The sequence below is a fragment of the Ctenopharyngodon idella genome, chromosome 16, assembly GCF_019924925.1.
Source record: "Ctenopharyngodon idella isolate HZGC_01 chromosome 16, HZGC01, whole genome shotgun sequence".
Taxonomy (NCBI): domain Eukaryota; kingdom Metazoa; phylum Chordata; class Actinopteri; order Cypriniformes; family Xenocyprididae; genus Ctenopharyngodon; species Ctenopharyngodon idella.
In genome coordinates, this window is record NC_067235.1 from 15,821,141 (window position 1) to 15,838,159 (window position 17,019).

Consider the following 17,019-nt stretch of genomic DNA (forward strand, 5'->3'; position numbering starts at 1 on the left):
CCTGGAGATGTTTTTCTGAAGAACAGAGCTCAGTTTAACTGCTCAGGACAAACAAGAGACTCATGAACAACCATCACAAAACAAAAAAACAGTCGTAGATCATCCAGGTAATCACACACAGTATTAAGAATCAATGGCTCACATACTTATGAATGGGGTTATTTTAATAAATTCAGCTATTTTTTTTGTCTTGTGGATTATATGTAAACATCTTTTATGTAAAATATCTTACTTAGGACAGTACTAAATAAAAAATAACATGCATTTTGTATTATCTCCCTTATTTTGTTAAAATTATTAACATTTTCACAGATTCTGCAAGTGGTTCACATACTTTTTCTTGCAACTGTATGTGTGCTGTACATGTCAGATTGTTTTGTTTGGAGATGGTGTTTGGAAGTGCATGTAACCAGCATCCTAGTGCTTTATTTTCAGAGCTATGTGAGGTCACAGAGGTGGATTCTGTGGATGCAGAAGTGCCAATCCAGTACCAGTGTCTGGAATGTCTGGCTCTTTTTGACACACCTGAACTATGGTTGGCACACAGACAGACACACAGCAGAAGCAGCACCCACAGCAGCCTAAACACTGACACAGTGAGTACACAAACACACACACACACACACAGATAAACAGAGCTGGGTATCCATGCAGATCTGATTCGCTCAGGTTTTGATTTGATTAGATTCCAGTTCATTTAGGAATGTTCCAGCTGTAATGTTCATTCGTATATGAAAGAAATTCTCTCCTTTAACTAATGAACCTTTTGACTCTGTATATTATAAAAAAAATGTGATTTTGTTAAATTAACAAATTATGCAGTTCTGTGGATACCAGCAAAATAAAACATTACTTAAAGGGTTAGTTCACCCAAACATGAAAATTCTGTCATTCATTAATTACTCAACCTCATGTCGTTCCAAACTCGTAAGACCTTCGTTCATCTTTGGAACACAAATTAAGATATTTTTGATGAAATCCAAGAGCTCTCTGACTCCTCCATAGACAGAAATTTAATTACCACTGTCAAGGCCCAGAAAGGTACTAAAGACATTGTTAAAATAGTCCACGTGACTACAGTGGTTAAACCTTAATTTTATAAAGTGACGAGAATACTTTTTGTGCACAAAAACAAAACAAAAATAACGACTTTATTCAACAATCTCTTCTCTTCCCTGTCAGTCTCTTACGCAGTTGACGTAGTAAACAGTGCAGTGCTTCCAGGTTGTACATCAGAACGGTGACTCATTATTGGCCGGCTCCTGCATCAGCATCACACACGTTGTGCTGCTCACGTGTGCAGCGTCGGCCAATACTGAGCCGGTGTTCTGATGTATAACCTGTTTGGAACGACATGAGGGTGAGTAATTAATGACAGAAATTTCACTTTTGGGTGAACTAACTCTTTAAGGAGCAGTGTAGATATCCAATATTGACAGACTAAATAAATAAAACAAATCTGTAATATCAGCTAATAAAAATCAATTATTAAAGGGGACCTATTATGCAAAATTCACTTTTTAAGGAGTTTGAATACAGATGTGCATCCACAGTGTGTGTAAACAACCATCCTATAATGGTAAAAATCCACCCAGTACTTTTTTTATAATCCCCATTTATCATTTTCAATCTCTCAGAACACGCTGTTTGATATTTCCCCCTACTCCTACGTAAGAGTAGGGAAACCCCGCCCATGACTGGTGACTATCTGCCCTGTTAGCATAGACACACCCCTGAGTAAGAAGCACAGAGTCCGCCATTTTTGGGTACTTGCTGTATCAGCTAGAGATATACAATGTCTGTGCCAAAAAACATTACAAATGTTCCGTTGTTGGATGTACCAACGAACATACAAGGCTCCATAGACTCCCGCCATCTGAGTCACTGAGGACACTGTGGTTGAAGTTATTACTCAAGGATGGATCAGTACAAACTGTACGCGATCCTCTCCAGAGCGATACTGGTCACGGCAGAGAAAGAGCGCACTTTATTACAGTCCATCGGAGTTGTTTTGCGGATATAAAGTTTACCAGTTTATTAAGCACGCCCGAAAAGGCATAAGGTAGGTCTGTATATATTTGTTTACTGTTAGTTGTAACAAGTGTTTTTGTGTAGTTCGCTTTGAATGTTAATGATAATGCAAGGGAGAGTTTATAGATAAAAGACTTTAATGCGCACTTCTTGTACTGTTTAATTCAGCTCTAATGGTGATTTTCTGGAGTGATAATGTACGTGTCATCTTTTGTGTGATGTACAAAAAACTTCATAAACTCAACAGTAAAGATTTGGCCATCATTCGGACGGTTCGCTACAACAGGCTCGTACTAATAGTAATAAATAATAAATTTCCTGATCTTTCAGAGCGTCTCCAAATCGACACTCAATAATATATGATCTTTCGGAGCGTCTCCTAATCGACACTCAATAATATCTTGGTCAATGTCTTGACCCTCAAAAACCTAGTGTTCCCTAACCTGACTTGCTGCGCAGCAATAACCAGAGACTCCGGTTTTTGTCCTTCAAAGCTTTAATCACGGCCGGGAGAGTTCCCATCAATCCCAGAGAATCTCTCTCCGAACAAAGGAATCTACTACAGATCTATTACTCATAATCATCAGTCTTAATATGATTGGTTCAGATTTAAGAAAAAGATCTTAGTTCCTCTGTCCCGCTCACTGGCGGAGTAAATTTAGATTAGAACAACTGAATCACAAGATCATCAAAAAATATCACCGGGTTAATAGTTCAGATTACTCAATAGGTTAAAACAATTTCAAAGACTATTTTTTATCCTTAGAAGGATGCTGTCTAGCCAGCACAGCAGAATTTTTCCACTTGTTACAACACTCAGTCCTAGTGACTATTTCTCTATTTCAAAGTTAGCTTATTAGACCTGTAGAAGAAAAGAAATGTTAGTTCATTATTAATTAGTTTAAAATTTCCATCACAACTGTTAATGCCACTGTCAGGCTCTTGAAGTGCTCAACAAACAACTTGTGTGCATACATACTCAGAGAATTAAAGATTTGTCTTGTTATTTTAAGAATCATCATCAAGATCATTCAAATGAAGATTGCAATTAATCAGAAACTCAGTATTTTTACCCAGCCTTACTGAAGAACTGTCTTTTAAACAGTCTAATTTCATTTTTTGTTCTGTTTCAGGAATATGTTCTTCAGGCAGATGGTTCAGTCACTCCAGTTCAGTTGCTCAATGTGCAAAATCTAGTTCTGGATGAACAGAGGGCAGGCCAGATCCTGACCCTAGCCCAGGTCTGTTGCATACTACATACATTTATACACACACAACAAACACATTCTTTAAAGGGGGTTTGTTTTACACTGATCTAACCAGGTGTGAGGTGTGTTTATTTCTGTCGCGCTGTAGTCCTGCCCATTCATTAGTCCAAAATCCTGCTAAAAACTGTTGTTATAAATACGTTGCATCGCGCCTAGTTAAAACATGGTGTTAGGATCAGGGGCTGGATTCACAAAAGTTCACGGGTATAAAAATAAAGAATAAAATTCTTTTTAACTGCTATTTTTTTCTTATTTTGTTACTTAAGATAAAAAGTAAATAACTACTTAAAATGCATGACACATTAAAAAAAATGTGACGTCGAGTGCTGAACTTCCATCAAACCATTTGTGACAAAAATATTTTGCACGCCTATTATGATTATAACGGTCTTTGGGGTGGTTTTCATTAAACTGATCAACAAATCTTCGGCAACAACTGCAATACAATCAGATAAACAGATCAGATAAAAGCTTGTCATTTCCTTCTTAAGAAAAAAATAAGATGTTCTTAAGACAGTATTTGGAAATTTCTTAAAGGTGCAGTAAGCCATTTTGGAAAAACGCTGTTGAAAGTGGATTGGACCGAGCACTACAACAAACTTGTAGCCAATCAGCAGTAGGGGGCGTGTCCACTCATGATGGGAGAGGAGAGAGAGTGAGCAAGAGGAAGATTTTAAGAAAGAGAGATGACTGAGAGACATTACAAAAGAGAAACGGTCAGAGTAATATGACTGGAACAAGAAGGGTTATGATCAGACAAGAGCTTTAGGACCCATGTTAATATTAGAAAAGCTTTCTAGCACTGAAGAGACCTAAGCGGGAAGGCCTGAAAACGGACCCTGAGGTTGCGTTGTCTCTGCTCCATACTTGAGTATCATTGGTTTTGAGTGTCATGCCTGGAGCTGGTGTGCTGCTGGTGACTAACAACCAGCTCTTGCTTGTATATACTCGAGTATTGTATGTTCATATTTAGTTCTTTCTTGTCGTTTGTTCGGCATCTTCGCTTTATTTTGCTTTGCTTCTGCTATGATAAAGAGACATCATCCACTCTTGCATTGCATGTTTGTGTATTTTGGGGGTGGAGCAATGAAGGGAGGGGTGTGTTTGTTTGGGTTGATTTCAAATATCACCAGTGTTCAACAATGATTCTCAGAAATCACTTACTGCACCTTTTAATAATTTTTTACACTTCTTACGAACTTCCTGGAAATTCTCTTTAGAAATTTCTTGAATCCAGCCCCAGGTTGTTCCCATCTTATTCATTCTGAAGGTTCAGTGTGATAATGTCTGGGCCTATTGCCATATTGTTTTAGGATGTATGTCTCCATTTCCTAGCTTACCTTTATAGCCTTTATTTTTCAGGCTCTTCGAGAGCAAGAAAACCCATCTAAAACTGCAGCCCCTCCCAGAACTATGCTAGTGCCAGCAAACGCTTCCCTGCCCGGCTCCACCTCTGCGATGCTCCGCCTTCAGTTCTGCTCCGCCCAAGCGATCGCTGATGGTTCTGCCTCAGCTACTCTTCGAAAAGCTAAACTCCTCGCCCCTCTCTTACCTGCCGATCCTATCCGGCTGGACAATGTGACCACTTTGAACCTTCTCCCTTCCTCTGGTCAGGTGAACACACTAAAGAAGCAAAATGAAGAAATTTTAATTATCCATCCTTATGAGTGTTCTGAGTGTAATCTGCTATTTAGCACACCAGAGGATTTCCTTCAACACCAGGGGGAGCACTTCTTAGGCCAGGACAAAGAGACTGGGGACACTGGGGTGATGGTGGGGTATGAAGACAGTTCTGGGGCTAAGGAAGATGAAGGAAGAAGCGACGGATCAGAAGAATGCAGCAAAATTGGAAAAGTTAGTGGTGGGAGACGTACGTACACCGCCCGCTCAGCTACTTTGGGTCTGACGTCGTCTGTCTCATCCAGCAATCTTCAATGTGAGGAATGCAAAAGAACTTTCACCTCTGCCAATCGGCTTGTGGCACACCTTCGTGTGCATGAACAAGGAACACACGAGTGCCCAGAGTGTGATAAAGTATTTAAGAAGTTGGTGTCCCTTCAGACACACATGCGCACACACTCCGGTGAGGCACGTTTTCTGTGTGTGGACTGTGGACATGGTTTTACCACAGAGATGACTCTTATGATACACAGGTACTAACACATACAAACTCTATAGTCAAACATCATAATTTTCTTGTGATTTGCATACTCTCTAATCAAACATAACATTTTTGTTTTGTCTTCCCCACTTAAGGAAATCTCATACATCTGAACCACTGCACAAATGCCCATTTTGTGCCAAAACCTTCACCAACATGACCAAGTTCTTGTACCATCGCCGCACTCACAGAGTACGTGAGCCAACCACACCAGTCTCTCAGGTAATAGTTGGTTTTAGGAAATTAGCAATGCACAAGATCGGTAGCATGTTGTTTATCAATCGATATTAGAGATTACATTTTTTTTAATTGGTCAATATTGGATATACTGTATATCGAGCAATATTCCCCCTGTTAGTTCCTTTAGATTGTCTTAAATTGAACTTGAACTTTAAAATGCACTGATATTACAATTCTGTCCAATACTGATATTCTGATAATTGTTTTCATTTTTTGGCTGATAACCGATAAATGCCTCGTATTAAAATTCTATACTGTTTTGTCTAAATGAAAAATAAAACACCAAAAACTAAAATCAATAGTTTAAATGCTACAAATGGATTTAGGCATCACATTATATTGTACAGGATGAAAAATACATTAACAAAGATTACATTTAACAGTACTAAAAGGACCGTTCACACCAAGAAAGATAACTGTAAAGCTCACTATAAAAATAACCATATTTGCGTCCACACCAACAAACGATAACCGTCTGTTTATTCTAAGCTAACGTGCTGAGGTTTCAAAGTGTGTACAACATGTTTTTGCTGTTCTTGTTGCATTTACACTCTTTAACCAGCAGATGTCCTCAGCATTAGGGGTGGGACAAAATATCGATATGGCAATATATCATCGTCCTTCTCTGTGCAATGCGAGACTCAATACGCTGGCGCCAAATATTGATATATTAATGAATAAAATATGGTGCTATAAATAGATTTCCCTGCTCCCATTGTCGCTACTTCAAGGCGGCGCTCAATACATGAATGAGGGAAACGTGAACATAAGTTAACTAGCCTAGAAAAAGAGGTTTTTAATGGGATGGTGGACAGCATAAAATAATAGATGCCCCAGCCACGTTTAAGTTCAAAGTCTGGACGTACTTAGGCTTTTTTATACCATTGATGTGACAAACGTAGACATCTTTGACGTTCTTTACCGAGCGCTTACACAGATACACTTGGGAGCGTTTGAAAGCAGGCGTCTATCAGCAGATCCCTAATATATTTTTTAAATGTACCAGGTTTATATAAAACAAGTCGATAAGCAGTTAAGCTACATGTGTCAGTTTACACGCAAAGAAAAGTTTAAGCTTTTAAAAAGTATAAGCATAAAATGTTTAATTTACTTAAAATATTACATTTAATTTACAGACTGAAAAACTTTGTGTTGTTTTCTAACAGGGCTTTAATAAAGAGAGCGAACCTGCACTTAACCTTTTCACTGGCATTTTGTTTTCATAGTTAGACAGATTTCGTGATGTATCATTAGAGGATTGTCTAGCAATATATCGATTATCACAGAATCGCCGTATCATGATATTATCATTATCGTGAGGTACCCTGCGATTCCCACCCCTACTCAGCATGCTATGTTTCGAGTGAATAGCTAGTGTAATCGATCTAATCTAACAGTGAATTTAGCTGATGAAGTCAATATTGTGGAATAAAAACAACGCCTAGTCTTTTTTACTTCAACTTCAAAGGAAGCAAGACAATGTTGTCGAAACTAGTGCTGAATGCCTGAGGACAATTGTTTGCTAGCCTGGCATATATCGTTAATACTTCTCACCATTTATTCTTAGGGTATGACCGATTGTTTTCCATATATCCATTTACTTTAAAGTATCCTTGAAAAGGGGGAGTTTGACTTGTCAAAGAGTGGTAGCTTTTTTTTTTTTGCGCAAGCCCTTAAATTAGAGTGGATTCTCATTGGCTGTCAGTGTTTTATTTCAGCAGCTTGAAAAAATTGTTCTTAAAGTGATGCCAACGATATCGTTTCACTACATTGTTATTGTTATAGCTGTGGTGTGGACAGTGCTATTCTTTTATATTTTGAGCGATTTTTAAAACTTTATTGTTATCTTTATAGTTATCGTTCTTGGTGTAAACTGGCCTTTATTAAATAACAACATTGACTGAGTGTTGGATGACAAGCAAAGTTAATCGCATTGCCTTTTTTTCCATTTGTAATTAAATGCAAATTAAGAAATATAGAATCATTATTTTTTTTGTATGAATTTACACTGTTGGCGCTGTTGTTTGTTTTATCCACATAAACTGTGGAACCACAAATGGCCTATTATATCACTGTTAGATTAGATCGATATTCTTTCCTTAAAATGGAACTGACTGTAAACCTGTTAACACCAAAAAAATAGTGAGATTAATTCAACTCTCTCCCCTCTGCAGTTTGTACTGGCACAGCAGTCACCTCTCTCTATCATCCAAAGAGCAAGAGAACGAGAGGCTGCTTGGAGGAAAGAAAGACAGACGGTGACGATTCCTCCTGTGAAAGATGATGGAAATGAGTCAAGCGACACAGGTCCTGTGCTCATTGAAGGTATTGCTGTGGTCTCCCAGTCTTCAGAGTTGACAGAGAATGGGCTTTATGCTGAACACTCAAACACAGAACAAGAACAAAATGGAGGGAAAATGCTGACAGATGACCCAAACCATTCAGCTACTGCCAATGTGGAAGGAGGAGGAGAGGAGGAAGGTAAACACAGGACTCCTGCTGCTGAGGAAGAGCCAAAATTTCCATGCTCCATATGTAAAAAAAGATTCTCCTCACAGGTCCGTCTGTTGCGGCATCGTCGAACGACTCATATGACCGAAAGGCGTTTTAAATGCAACATCTGCGGGAAACCGTTCAAAAAGCAAATCCATCTGCGAAACCACCTGCGCACACATACGGGCGAGCGGCCGTTCCAGTGCAGCGTATGTGGAAAGACCTTTTCCTCTCTTGCAAATCTTTCCCGCCATGGACTCACACACACTGGTGTCCGTCCATACCGGTGTGACATTTGCCACAAAGCCTTCAGTCAATCATCGAATCTACGTCAACACCGTCAGCATCTTCACAGCAATGCAACACCCTCACCCTGTCCAGACTGCTCTGCCACTTTTATCCGTCCTGCTAAACTCGTAGCTCATCGTTTTCTTCACCACCCAGGGTCACCGGCACCTTACCCCTGCCCGCACTGTTCCGAGGGGTTCTTGCGCAAACGGCAGCGAGACATACATTGCCTGGAGGAGCATCCTGACCTGACACAGCCGCATTGCATCTCCCAGGACTCCCAGGTTAGAGGTCAGCAGGGTTTGACAGATGACACTGAGCAACAAAGCGCTCCATCAATGACAAAACCCAATCTGGATTGCACTATTTGCGGCAAGCGCTTAAACTCTCCTGCAAATCTTCGCCTGCACCAGCTAAGTCACGGACTTGGGCCTGGCCGGCCACGAGGCTCCAACTCCGCCCTTGGGAAGTCTCATCCTTGCCCAGTATGTGGAAAACTGTTCGTTTCAGCCTCAAGCGTTACACTACACCAGAGAGTTCACACCGGTGAGCGTCCGTATCCTTGCGCGATCTGCGGAAAAAGGTTTCGCCAGAACACGCACCTGCGGGAGCACCTTCGTACACATTCGGGTGAGCGTCCGTTCCGATGCGAGTTCTGCGATAAGGGCTTTGTGCAGAGCATGCATCTGGCAGAACACCGGCGTACACACACGGGCGAGCGGCCGCATGCTTGCGGCGAATGTGGAAAGACATTCAAGACAGTTTCAAACCTTAGAAATCATCGTAAGACCCACGCCCGCTCCCAAAAGCAACAAGAGCCGAAGCACAGCGGAGAAGCAGTGCCCGCAGAAGCCAACACAGCAACTGTTACTGTTGTGGAGGCTTCTGAGATGGACATGGCAACAGCAATACCATCTTTCTGCCAGCAGGGGATGCAGCTTGGACAGCCGCAAGTCATTCAGATACAGACATCTAACCTGACACAGGTCTGTATGCTAGTTTTGCTGTGTTTTGTTACAATTTTTGTGCACCAAGTAACAGTTTATATTTTCTCGCCGTTTCAGACTCAGGGCACTCCCACTATCATGTGTAATGAGTTTGGAGAGACTATAGCCATCATTGAGACAAGCGGAGACCTGGCAGAGGCCATCGAGCTGTACCACACTGCACTGGAGGGTGGCATCAACATGGAGGCCATCACTGTGGACAACCTGCAGTTATTGTGAGAGAAGTGCAGCATTCCAGTGGCCATCATCTTGGAAATTTGAATATTACAATTAAAATATGAGCATAAGTAATGTCAGATCAAGCACAGAGACAAAAAAAAAAAAGGAAAAGCAGAGGTTGAATTAAGACAGTGTTGCAAATTCAAGACATTGTATTAATTTCCATTAAAGTTCTTGAATGTGTGAATAACCTCAAGAAGCCACTCTAATAGATCCATTCAAATATTTTTCAGCCTTTTTTTGACTTTTTGAGACAGGTCAATTTTTTTAAAAATAGGGCTGATTTTAGAGGACGCAACTGAAGTCTGTGATAAGACTGCTCCTGTTTTAGGACTAGGAACGGACAGTCTTGGTTTCTGACCACACACTGCATGACACTCTTGTTCTGACGGAGCCAGATGGAAGGCATGAAGGCACAGATTTAGAAAGAAGTACACCCACGGACAGTGGAGCAAGTTGATACCACAGGACGGCTTAAAATGTTTCCTGGTTTACATTCTAACCTGCAGTTCTTGCAAGGAGTTCATTTAAGGGCATTGAGCTGAAGAACAAAACAACAGGAAAGAGGGAAATCAAAACATGTTAGTGCTCAATCATGGTCAAACATTATGCACCAAGTGATCCCCATGTGTTACATACATCACATTTCTCAGTCTGTACACTGAATGTTTGTAGCTTTTTTAATGTTATGAAGCTGATTTGGAGAAGTCTTGCAAATAAACTTAAACAGTTTGTCTCTGTCTCCCTTGTAATTGCTTAGAGGAAGTGTAGTTATAACAGAACTAGCCAGAAATGATGTCACCTTAAAGATATTAAAATCTGTATGACTTTATTCTGTGGAACAGATATGTGCTATTTTAAAGAAAGTTTAAAAAGTTTCGGTTCATACAATGAAAGTCAAAGGTGGCCAAAACAACACTGGAACACGCCTATGAACACAGTCTATGAACAAACACTTTAGGCCTCATTTATAAGAAGTGCGTACGCACAGGTTTGATCTTAGAGTGTGCGTACGCTTAAATACGACAACACTCATATTTATAAAAACGGTCTTTGACGTGGAAAAGTGCTTAGCGTCACATCAGGGTCTGAGCAGACGTACGCACTTTTCATTGTCAGATTACTGCAGGTTTTTGGAAATCTAAGCTATTCCTGCAGCTCGCCATTCTAAATGAACGGATTTGGACGATGACTGGTGATCTTTTATATGTAAATGACATTAATTAGGTGTCGTTTACAACGCGGAGAAACTGAAACCACTCAGCTGCCCGCAAGTTTAAGATCATTTGCGATTTATAGATTTCACATCTGAAAGAGGCGTAGGCTCGTTTTCTGTGTGAATCACACGTACGCACATCTGAGAAATGATCGTAAGATCATTTCTACTCAACATTTTATAAATGAGGCCCTTTGTGTTCCACAGAAGTCATACAGTGTGAGGGGGGAGTACGTTAACTTTTTTTGAGTGAACTTTAATAAATCTCTTTAAATGTTTTGATTTTACATGGAATCTAAGTCTCACCATACTGTAATTGTCTTTGTAGGTTGATTTCCTGTACAGCAGAAAATCACCAAATACCCACAATGTAACTAATACTTGCATATGGAAACACCCCATCATCCCTTTATTCTTAAAAATCACATAAAGCATCTAATAGCTTGACCTATGAAAGCCTTCAGAACTCAAAACTTCTTCCCCAGTCCAAAAAGAGCATTTACATAGATGTCATCCCAGAATCAGACACAAAAACAGATCAGTGTTTTACTCACATTGTTGCTTTCCAAAAAATAAAAAAAATATCAAAACGCACATCTATGACATCACCCAATCACTGTCCAGTGAAGAGTTACTTTTTTCATTTACTTATAATAGAGAAGAGGCTGTTTCTTTGAACATCTATTTATTTGTATACTGAGAGATACAGTTAAAATTTAGAATGTATCAGTATAAAGTATTTCTCTTATATGTAAATCAACAAAACAAGGTAACGCCATAAGAACAGTTTATAACCATATTTCTTTATTTTTCCTTTTGTTTTACAATTTCCTTTCCTGTTACTGGCTTTGTTTCTTCCAATGATGCTTTTGCTCTTTATTCAGATGGTAGAGTCTTACAGTATTTATGTACAACAAAGACCAGCGTGCAGGAGAAGATCACTGTTGATGTCCTCCCAGTCCCACCTTACAGCCTTAAAGTGATTGAGGAAAGAACGATAAAGTGACAGGAGGAGGAATGAAGGGGAGGAATGTAAGTGGCAAATCAAATTAATATTAACAATAACAATAATAATAATAATAATAAAAGTGTACAACTATCAGAAAGATGTTTGGAGTGTCTTACAACAAAGGCCTATGTAATTACTTCCTGGTAAGAAATAAAACATTGTGAATACCAAGATAAAGAGCAAAAGAGAAAAATGTTAAAAAAAAAAAAGGTAGTGGAAGTGCCTCTAGAAGCGAGGGAAGAGGGTGAACTCAACCCTCTGTTTCTGCTAAAGAAAGAGTATATTATTAGGAATACAGTATATATAGGTTATAAGGATCAGATCCACAAGAACAACAAAGCATTAATAAGAACAGTAATAATGAGAGATTTTATAACATAATGACCTGTAGCATTACGTGTTGAAAAATCAAGTTTCTTCTCTAAAAAGTTAATAAAATTCTTATGGTAAATTCTTAAGAATATATTCCCAACATTCTCATTGCTCTGTGCTTCACCAGCTCATGAAAAGTTGAATAAAAAAGGCAGGGAAAGAAATGTTTAAATATGTGGAATCTCTTAATATATGGAAAAACATAAATCAATGGCAATAATGTGCCTGTTGACTTCCCTTCCATGACCTTTTCCTTCATGGCTAGCCAGAGGCTTTGGAATGACTCCAGTTTGACTGACAACCACTAAGGCCAATCATAGGACGAAAGGTTTCTGAATGGCAGCGCGCAGTTCAGAGTCCCTCACCGAAGGTTTTCAGTGCCTTAACAAAGCTCTCCGTGAAAAGTCTTCAAAAATTAAAACACCACAGAAGAAAAAAAAACACAAAATATCAAAAATAAAAGTCCAATAAGTCTTCATTATCACTTAAACTCAGCCAATGGAGGCCCGCCTCACAATGACTGGCAGTAACCCATTAACCAATAAAAAAAAAACCTGTGGCCAAGCTACTGCCAATCAGGCCATATGAACACAACTCAGTCTGAAAATGGATTGGGTGCCCTCATACATCCCGCCTTTCTAGAGACATCAGCAGCACTGTGACTTCACTGGTGTACAGGACAGGCCCACAGTCCTCTAGTTTCAAAGTCCAAAGGAAGCCTAATGACTAGGATAATGCTGTAAATTCAAGAGTGTCTGTGTTTATGTAGGCAAGTGTCTGTGTGTGTCAAATGTAAAGTTTTCATAATTTTGTCACATAAAATACTGTAAAGTTTCAAAACCCCAAAGCGTTTTGAGGCGTCTCCCCTCATCTTCTCCATACACATGAAAATTTTGCTCTTGCTTTTTCTCTCTATGACCTTCGGAGGTGGTCATAGCAGAGACAAGACAACAAATATAGATCATGCAGACGTTGAGGGGAGACATCTGGTCTTCAAGCCATCCGCCTGCCCGTCAACCTCATCTGGTGGAGTCCTGTGAGTCGCCAGCGTTTCTGGGATCCTCCGGGCTGTTCTGCTCACCCTCTCGCTCGGCCTCTTTTTCCTGAGGGTCTGCCCCTACAGCTATGTCACTGGCTGCCGCCCCAGAAGGTCCCGGTAACGAGGAAAGATCTGAAATGCCGGCCGATTCCGATGGAGCTGCCGTTTGCATGATCTTTTGCCGGACCTCACGGATTTTGAGCTGTAAGCACACTTTAGTGGGGAAGATATCAGCGTATCGCGCCTGGAACGCAGCAGTAGATTGAGCTATTGATCAACACAGAGAGGGGCAGAAGGGGGAGAGAAAGACAGCATTAGATGGAGAGAGAAACCGAAAAGTAGAGGTTAAACTGGACTAATGCAGGGATTTTCATTCCCAGGGATGCCCAACTCAGACTCTCAGCCAACATAAAGAAGAGCGAAAGGCTTTGTTCTGTCTCTCACACAAAGCCATCATAATGCTTCGGAAGATTTATAATAACATCACATGGACCACTTTTATGTTGATTTTGCATCCTTTTTTGATGCTTGATGATTCATTCACAGCACAGTATTTTTTCAGTACATTTTGTGAAAAAGAAGAAAAAAGAGAAATCATACTTGTTGATTTCAACCACTTGATGGCAAGAAAAATGACATTATGACAGGCAACAGAAGATAGGGCTGCATGATCGTGATTAAACTAGTAATCAGTTATTAAATCAATTTATTATTATTAAAAAATTATAAATTTCAGTTATTAATCATGATAGTTGTCATTTCATAAATTTATTTTTACATTTCATTGGAATTACTGCATCTAGTACTTCACCTCATCTAGTCTATGGAGAGCCAGTATGTACCGCAAGCAAGTATAATGATACATATATAGCACAGCATAATGATATATATATGCGACTGACATTTTTAATGAAATTAATTACACTATGTGGCGACTTATTAATGTATTTAATTGCAATTAATGTATTTAATCGCAAAAATTACCCCCAAAAGATAATTTAAAGTCATTATTGTGTAAAATGAGAATAGCAACAAATAGACATTACAAAGAGTAGCATTCATCATAGAATTTATTACACAAACTTTTAGGCTTCAACGGCCATGAGGCTGAGTAAATGATGACAGAATTCTCATTTTTGGGTTAACTATACCTTTAATGGGGCTTTTTATTAATATGGAAATATGAAATAATTTTTTTTAATGAAATGATACTCTAAATAAGAAACTAAAACTGAATGAGTCTAAATGAGTAAGTTATTGAGTCATTCATTCATTTGATTTGTTCAAACAGCTGATTCATTTAGGAATGAAGTAAATGGCTCTCTTTATGAATGTGCAATTGAATCATTGGGCCTTTTTTCACCTGGTCACTTTATGCGTAATTACTGATCGGATAGCTGATGTTTTAAAACGGTCCCATTTACACAATGTGCCTGATGAAGACCTGTTGGTCGAAACATTGCATTATTTAATAAATTATTTATTGGAGCAGTTATTTTCAGTGTGCGGACTTCACATTTCTTTTTTCAATAGTTTTTTTTTGTTGTCCCGCACCTGAGCCCAATTTGGTTTTTTTTGGGTCATTCATCTACCTGAATATTTTGATCCCATTTACACCTGGCCACATAAATGTGTCTCAGCGAAATGGATATAATCTTCAATTCCTGCGCTATACGCAAATTTAACAGAGTTCGTGTCAATGAAAGAAACATATATGCTGCATTTTATTTATCATCAGCTAATTTCAAGATCAAAGACCACAACAGGAGAAAGAGTGGCATCAGCACTGGTAAGATCATTTAGTCTCGCTACTTTTTAATAATGATGATTGTGTTTTGAGCGTGTGTTGCTTGGAGACTCACACCAGTTCTGCTCTGGCCTTATAGGTAATATTTTCATTAAAATTTAGAAAACAGACAATATTGTGTCTAAAATATAACAATATTAACTTCTTATTTATTGTACTGTTGTTTAAAATCATGCCATCAATGCCAAATCAATCGTCACCAATCAACTTTATGAAATGTAAGATGAACTAGGTAGGTCTGGGGCGGGGCGGGTGTGTTAAATGCGTTAATAATTTGCATTTGTTTACTATTAGATTCTATTTTAAAAGAAGATTGCATATTTTTATTGTATCTGTGCAGGGAGCCCCTGGATGAAAACTGTGTGTCTAATGAATTATGTTATTTCCATAAAATCAGATAGTGTTGTGAATGATTTGTATTTCATTTCACTTATGAGCTGTATGTGTGCTGTCTGTGAACTGTGTGGGTGGTACAGTACTCTGAACAAGTGTGTGCATTACCTGAAGGGAAGAAGCCATGTTCCTGGAATAGCTGCATGACAAGAGCTCTCCTCTGATCAAGAGTTCGCCTGAGAGAGGAGTAGGGCACCTTATCAAACTCCAGCTCCCCCAGTATATCCTCTCCATCTTTACCAGAGAGAGGGAGAAGGATGATTATAATGTAGATGAATCCGTGCAATATGGGCTGCAGAATTATGAAGGTTTCATGGGTAGTGGAGTATTACCTGGCCTATCAAAGGTGAAAATGTCCCCCTCACACTTTGCAGCGCTTTTAGGTGTGTTGGGCTCTGAACTGCAGCTAGATCTGCGGCGGCTTTTCCTTTTTGGAGAGATAGGATCTTCTGTGGACGAGTCCAGGTCTGCATACAGAAGTGGGATTGAAGGCTAGATGATTTTTGATTTGATATGCAGGGACAAATTAACTGACCCAGCACCTATATACACTGAGCAATAATTCAAGTCTGAATCTTACTCTCACCGGTGGAGTTTTTCCTCTTCCTGCGGTAGCTGCCCAGTATGGCTCGTGGGGAGGTGGCCAGACTCTGTAGGGTTGGAGAGGGCAGAACCTCCTCTGGACGGAACTCTGGCAGCTCTGCAAAGCGCTCCTCAAAGTACACCTCTGACAGGACCCTGCACACATGACCAATCACAAGATTCTGACCAATCTGCACATGTAGTGGGATACAGAAGTCTGAGAATGCATGAAAAACTGTAATTTCTTACATGTAAACCTGGATATAAATAGGAATCCAATTAATAACATTTTTTTATATATAATATTTATGATTTTGCACTATTGTCACTAATCAAATAAGCAAATTTATGACACTTATCATGTGAACTCCTTTGTACAAAAAGTATTAAGAATCACTAAGAAATCCTAAAATTCTAAAATCTGTCATTTCTGAATATTTTTTTTTTCACTAAAACTTTTATATATATATATATATATATAAAAAAAAAAAGCAATGCAAAATTTGTTTCTAATTAGGATTTTCTCTAGTGGTCTTCAGGTGCAGTCACATTTACAGTTTCCCATTATTCCCATTATTTACAGTGTTTCCCATTATTTACCTAGACTGTGGTGCCATAATCTAATCTGTGCCGCCACAGTTTAATAATGAACCGAAAATTTTAAAATAATAACATAAAAGGTCTCTAACGTTGTTTTGCGGCATTGCTTTGGCAAAGTATCTGTCAAATGAACTAAAATCAAAAGTGCAATATGGCTTTGTGCCCTTACCAAATTGCAAAAGGGGGACTGAGGTCCACCACCACAGTCTTACAAAATCCTGTGGGAAACACTGCATTGTTCAGCTAATTTTCATAAAATCCAATAATTTCAATAGAAATCCACATGATTCGGAT

At 39.2% G+C, this 17,019-nt stretch overlaps 2 protein-coding genes across 9 annotated transcripts in view; one reads left to right on the forward strand and one right to left on the reverse strand.

The window, feature by feature from the left end:
* znf526 (zinc finger protein 526) overlaps window positions 1-10,441 on the forward strand; it is a 13,293-nt gene extending 2,852 nt beyond the window's left edge. For 2 of the 4 annotated variants that reach the window (XM_051866333.1, XM_051866334.1), the window contains exons 3-8: window positions 436-596; window positions 3,165-3,272; window positions 4,662-5,452; window positions 5,556-5,682; window positions 7,875-9,467; window positions 9,546-10,441. In XM_051866333.1, coding sequence (XP_051722293.1) covers window positions 436-596; window positions 3,165-3,272; window positions 4,662-5,452; window positions 5,556-5,682; window positions 7,875-9,467; window positions 9,546-9,707 — 2,942 coding nt within the window. In that variant the 3' untranslated portion in view covers window positions 9,708-10,441. Of the gene's footprint in view, window positions 1-435; window positions 597-3,164; window positions 3,273-4,661; window positions 5,453-5,555; window positions 5,683-7,874; window positions 9,468-9,545 lie in introns of those variants that run through there. The other 2 variants (XM_051866335.1, XM_051866336.1) reach the window with 2 other exon arrangements.
* Window positions 10,442-11,705: 1,264 nt separating this feature from the next.
* Window positions 11,706-17,019, reverse strand: part of cicb (capicua transcriptional repressor b) — a 50,930-nt gene continuing 45,616 nt past the window's right edge. For 4 of the 5 annotated variants that reach the window (XM_051866329.1, XM_051866331.1, XM_051866327.1 and 1 more), the window contains 4 exons: window positions 16,124-16,281; window positions 15,876-16,010; window positions 15,652-15,777; window positions 11,706-13,610 (listed from right to left, as the gene is read on the reverse strand). In XM_051866329.1, the coding sequence (XP_051722289.1) occupies window positions 13,324-13,610; window positions 15,652-15,777; window positions 15,876-16,010; window positions 16,124-16,281 (706 nt within the window). In that variant the 3' untranslated portion in view covers window positions 11,706-13,323. The remainder of the gene's footprint in view (window positions 13,611-15,651; window positions 15,778-15,875; window positions 16,011-16,123; window positions 16,282-17,019) is intronic. The other variant, XM_051866328.1, reaches the window with a different exon arrangement.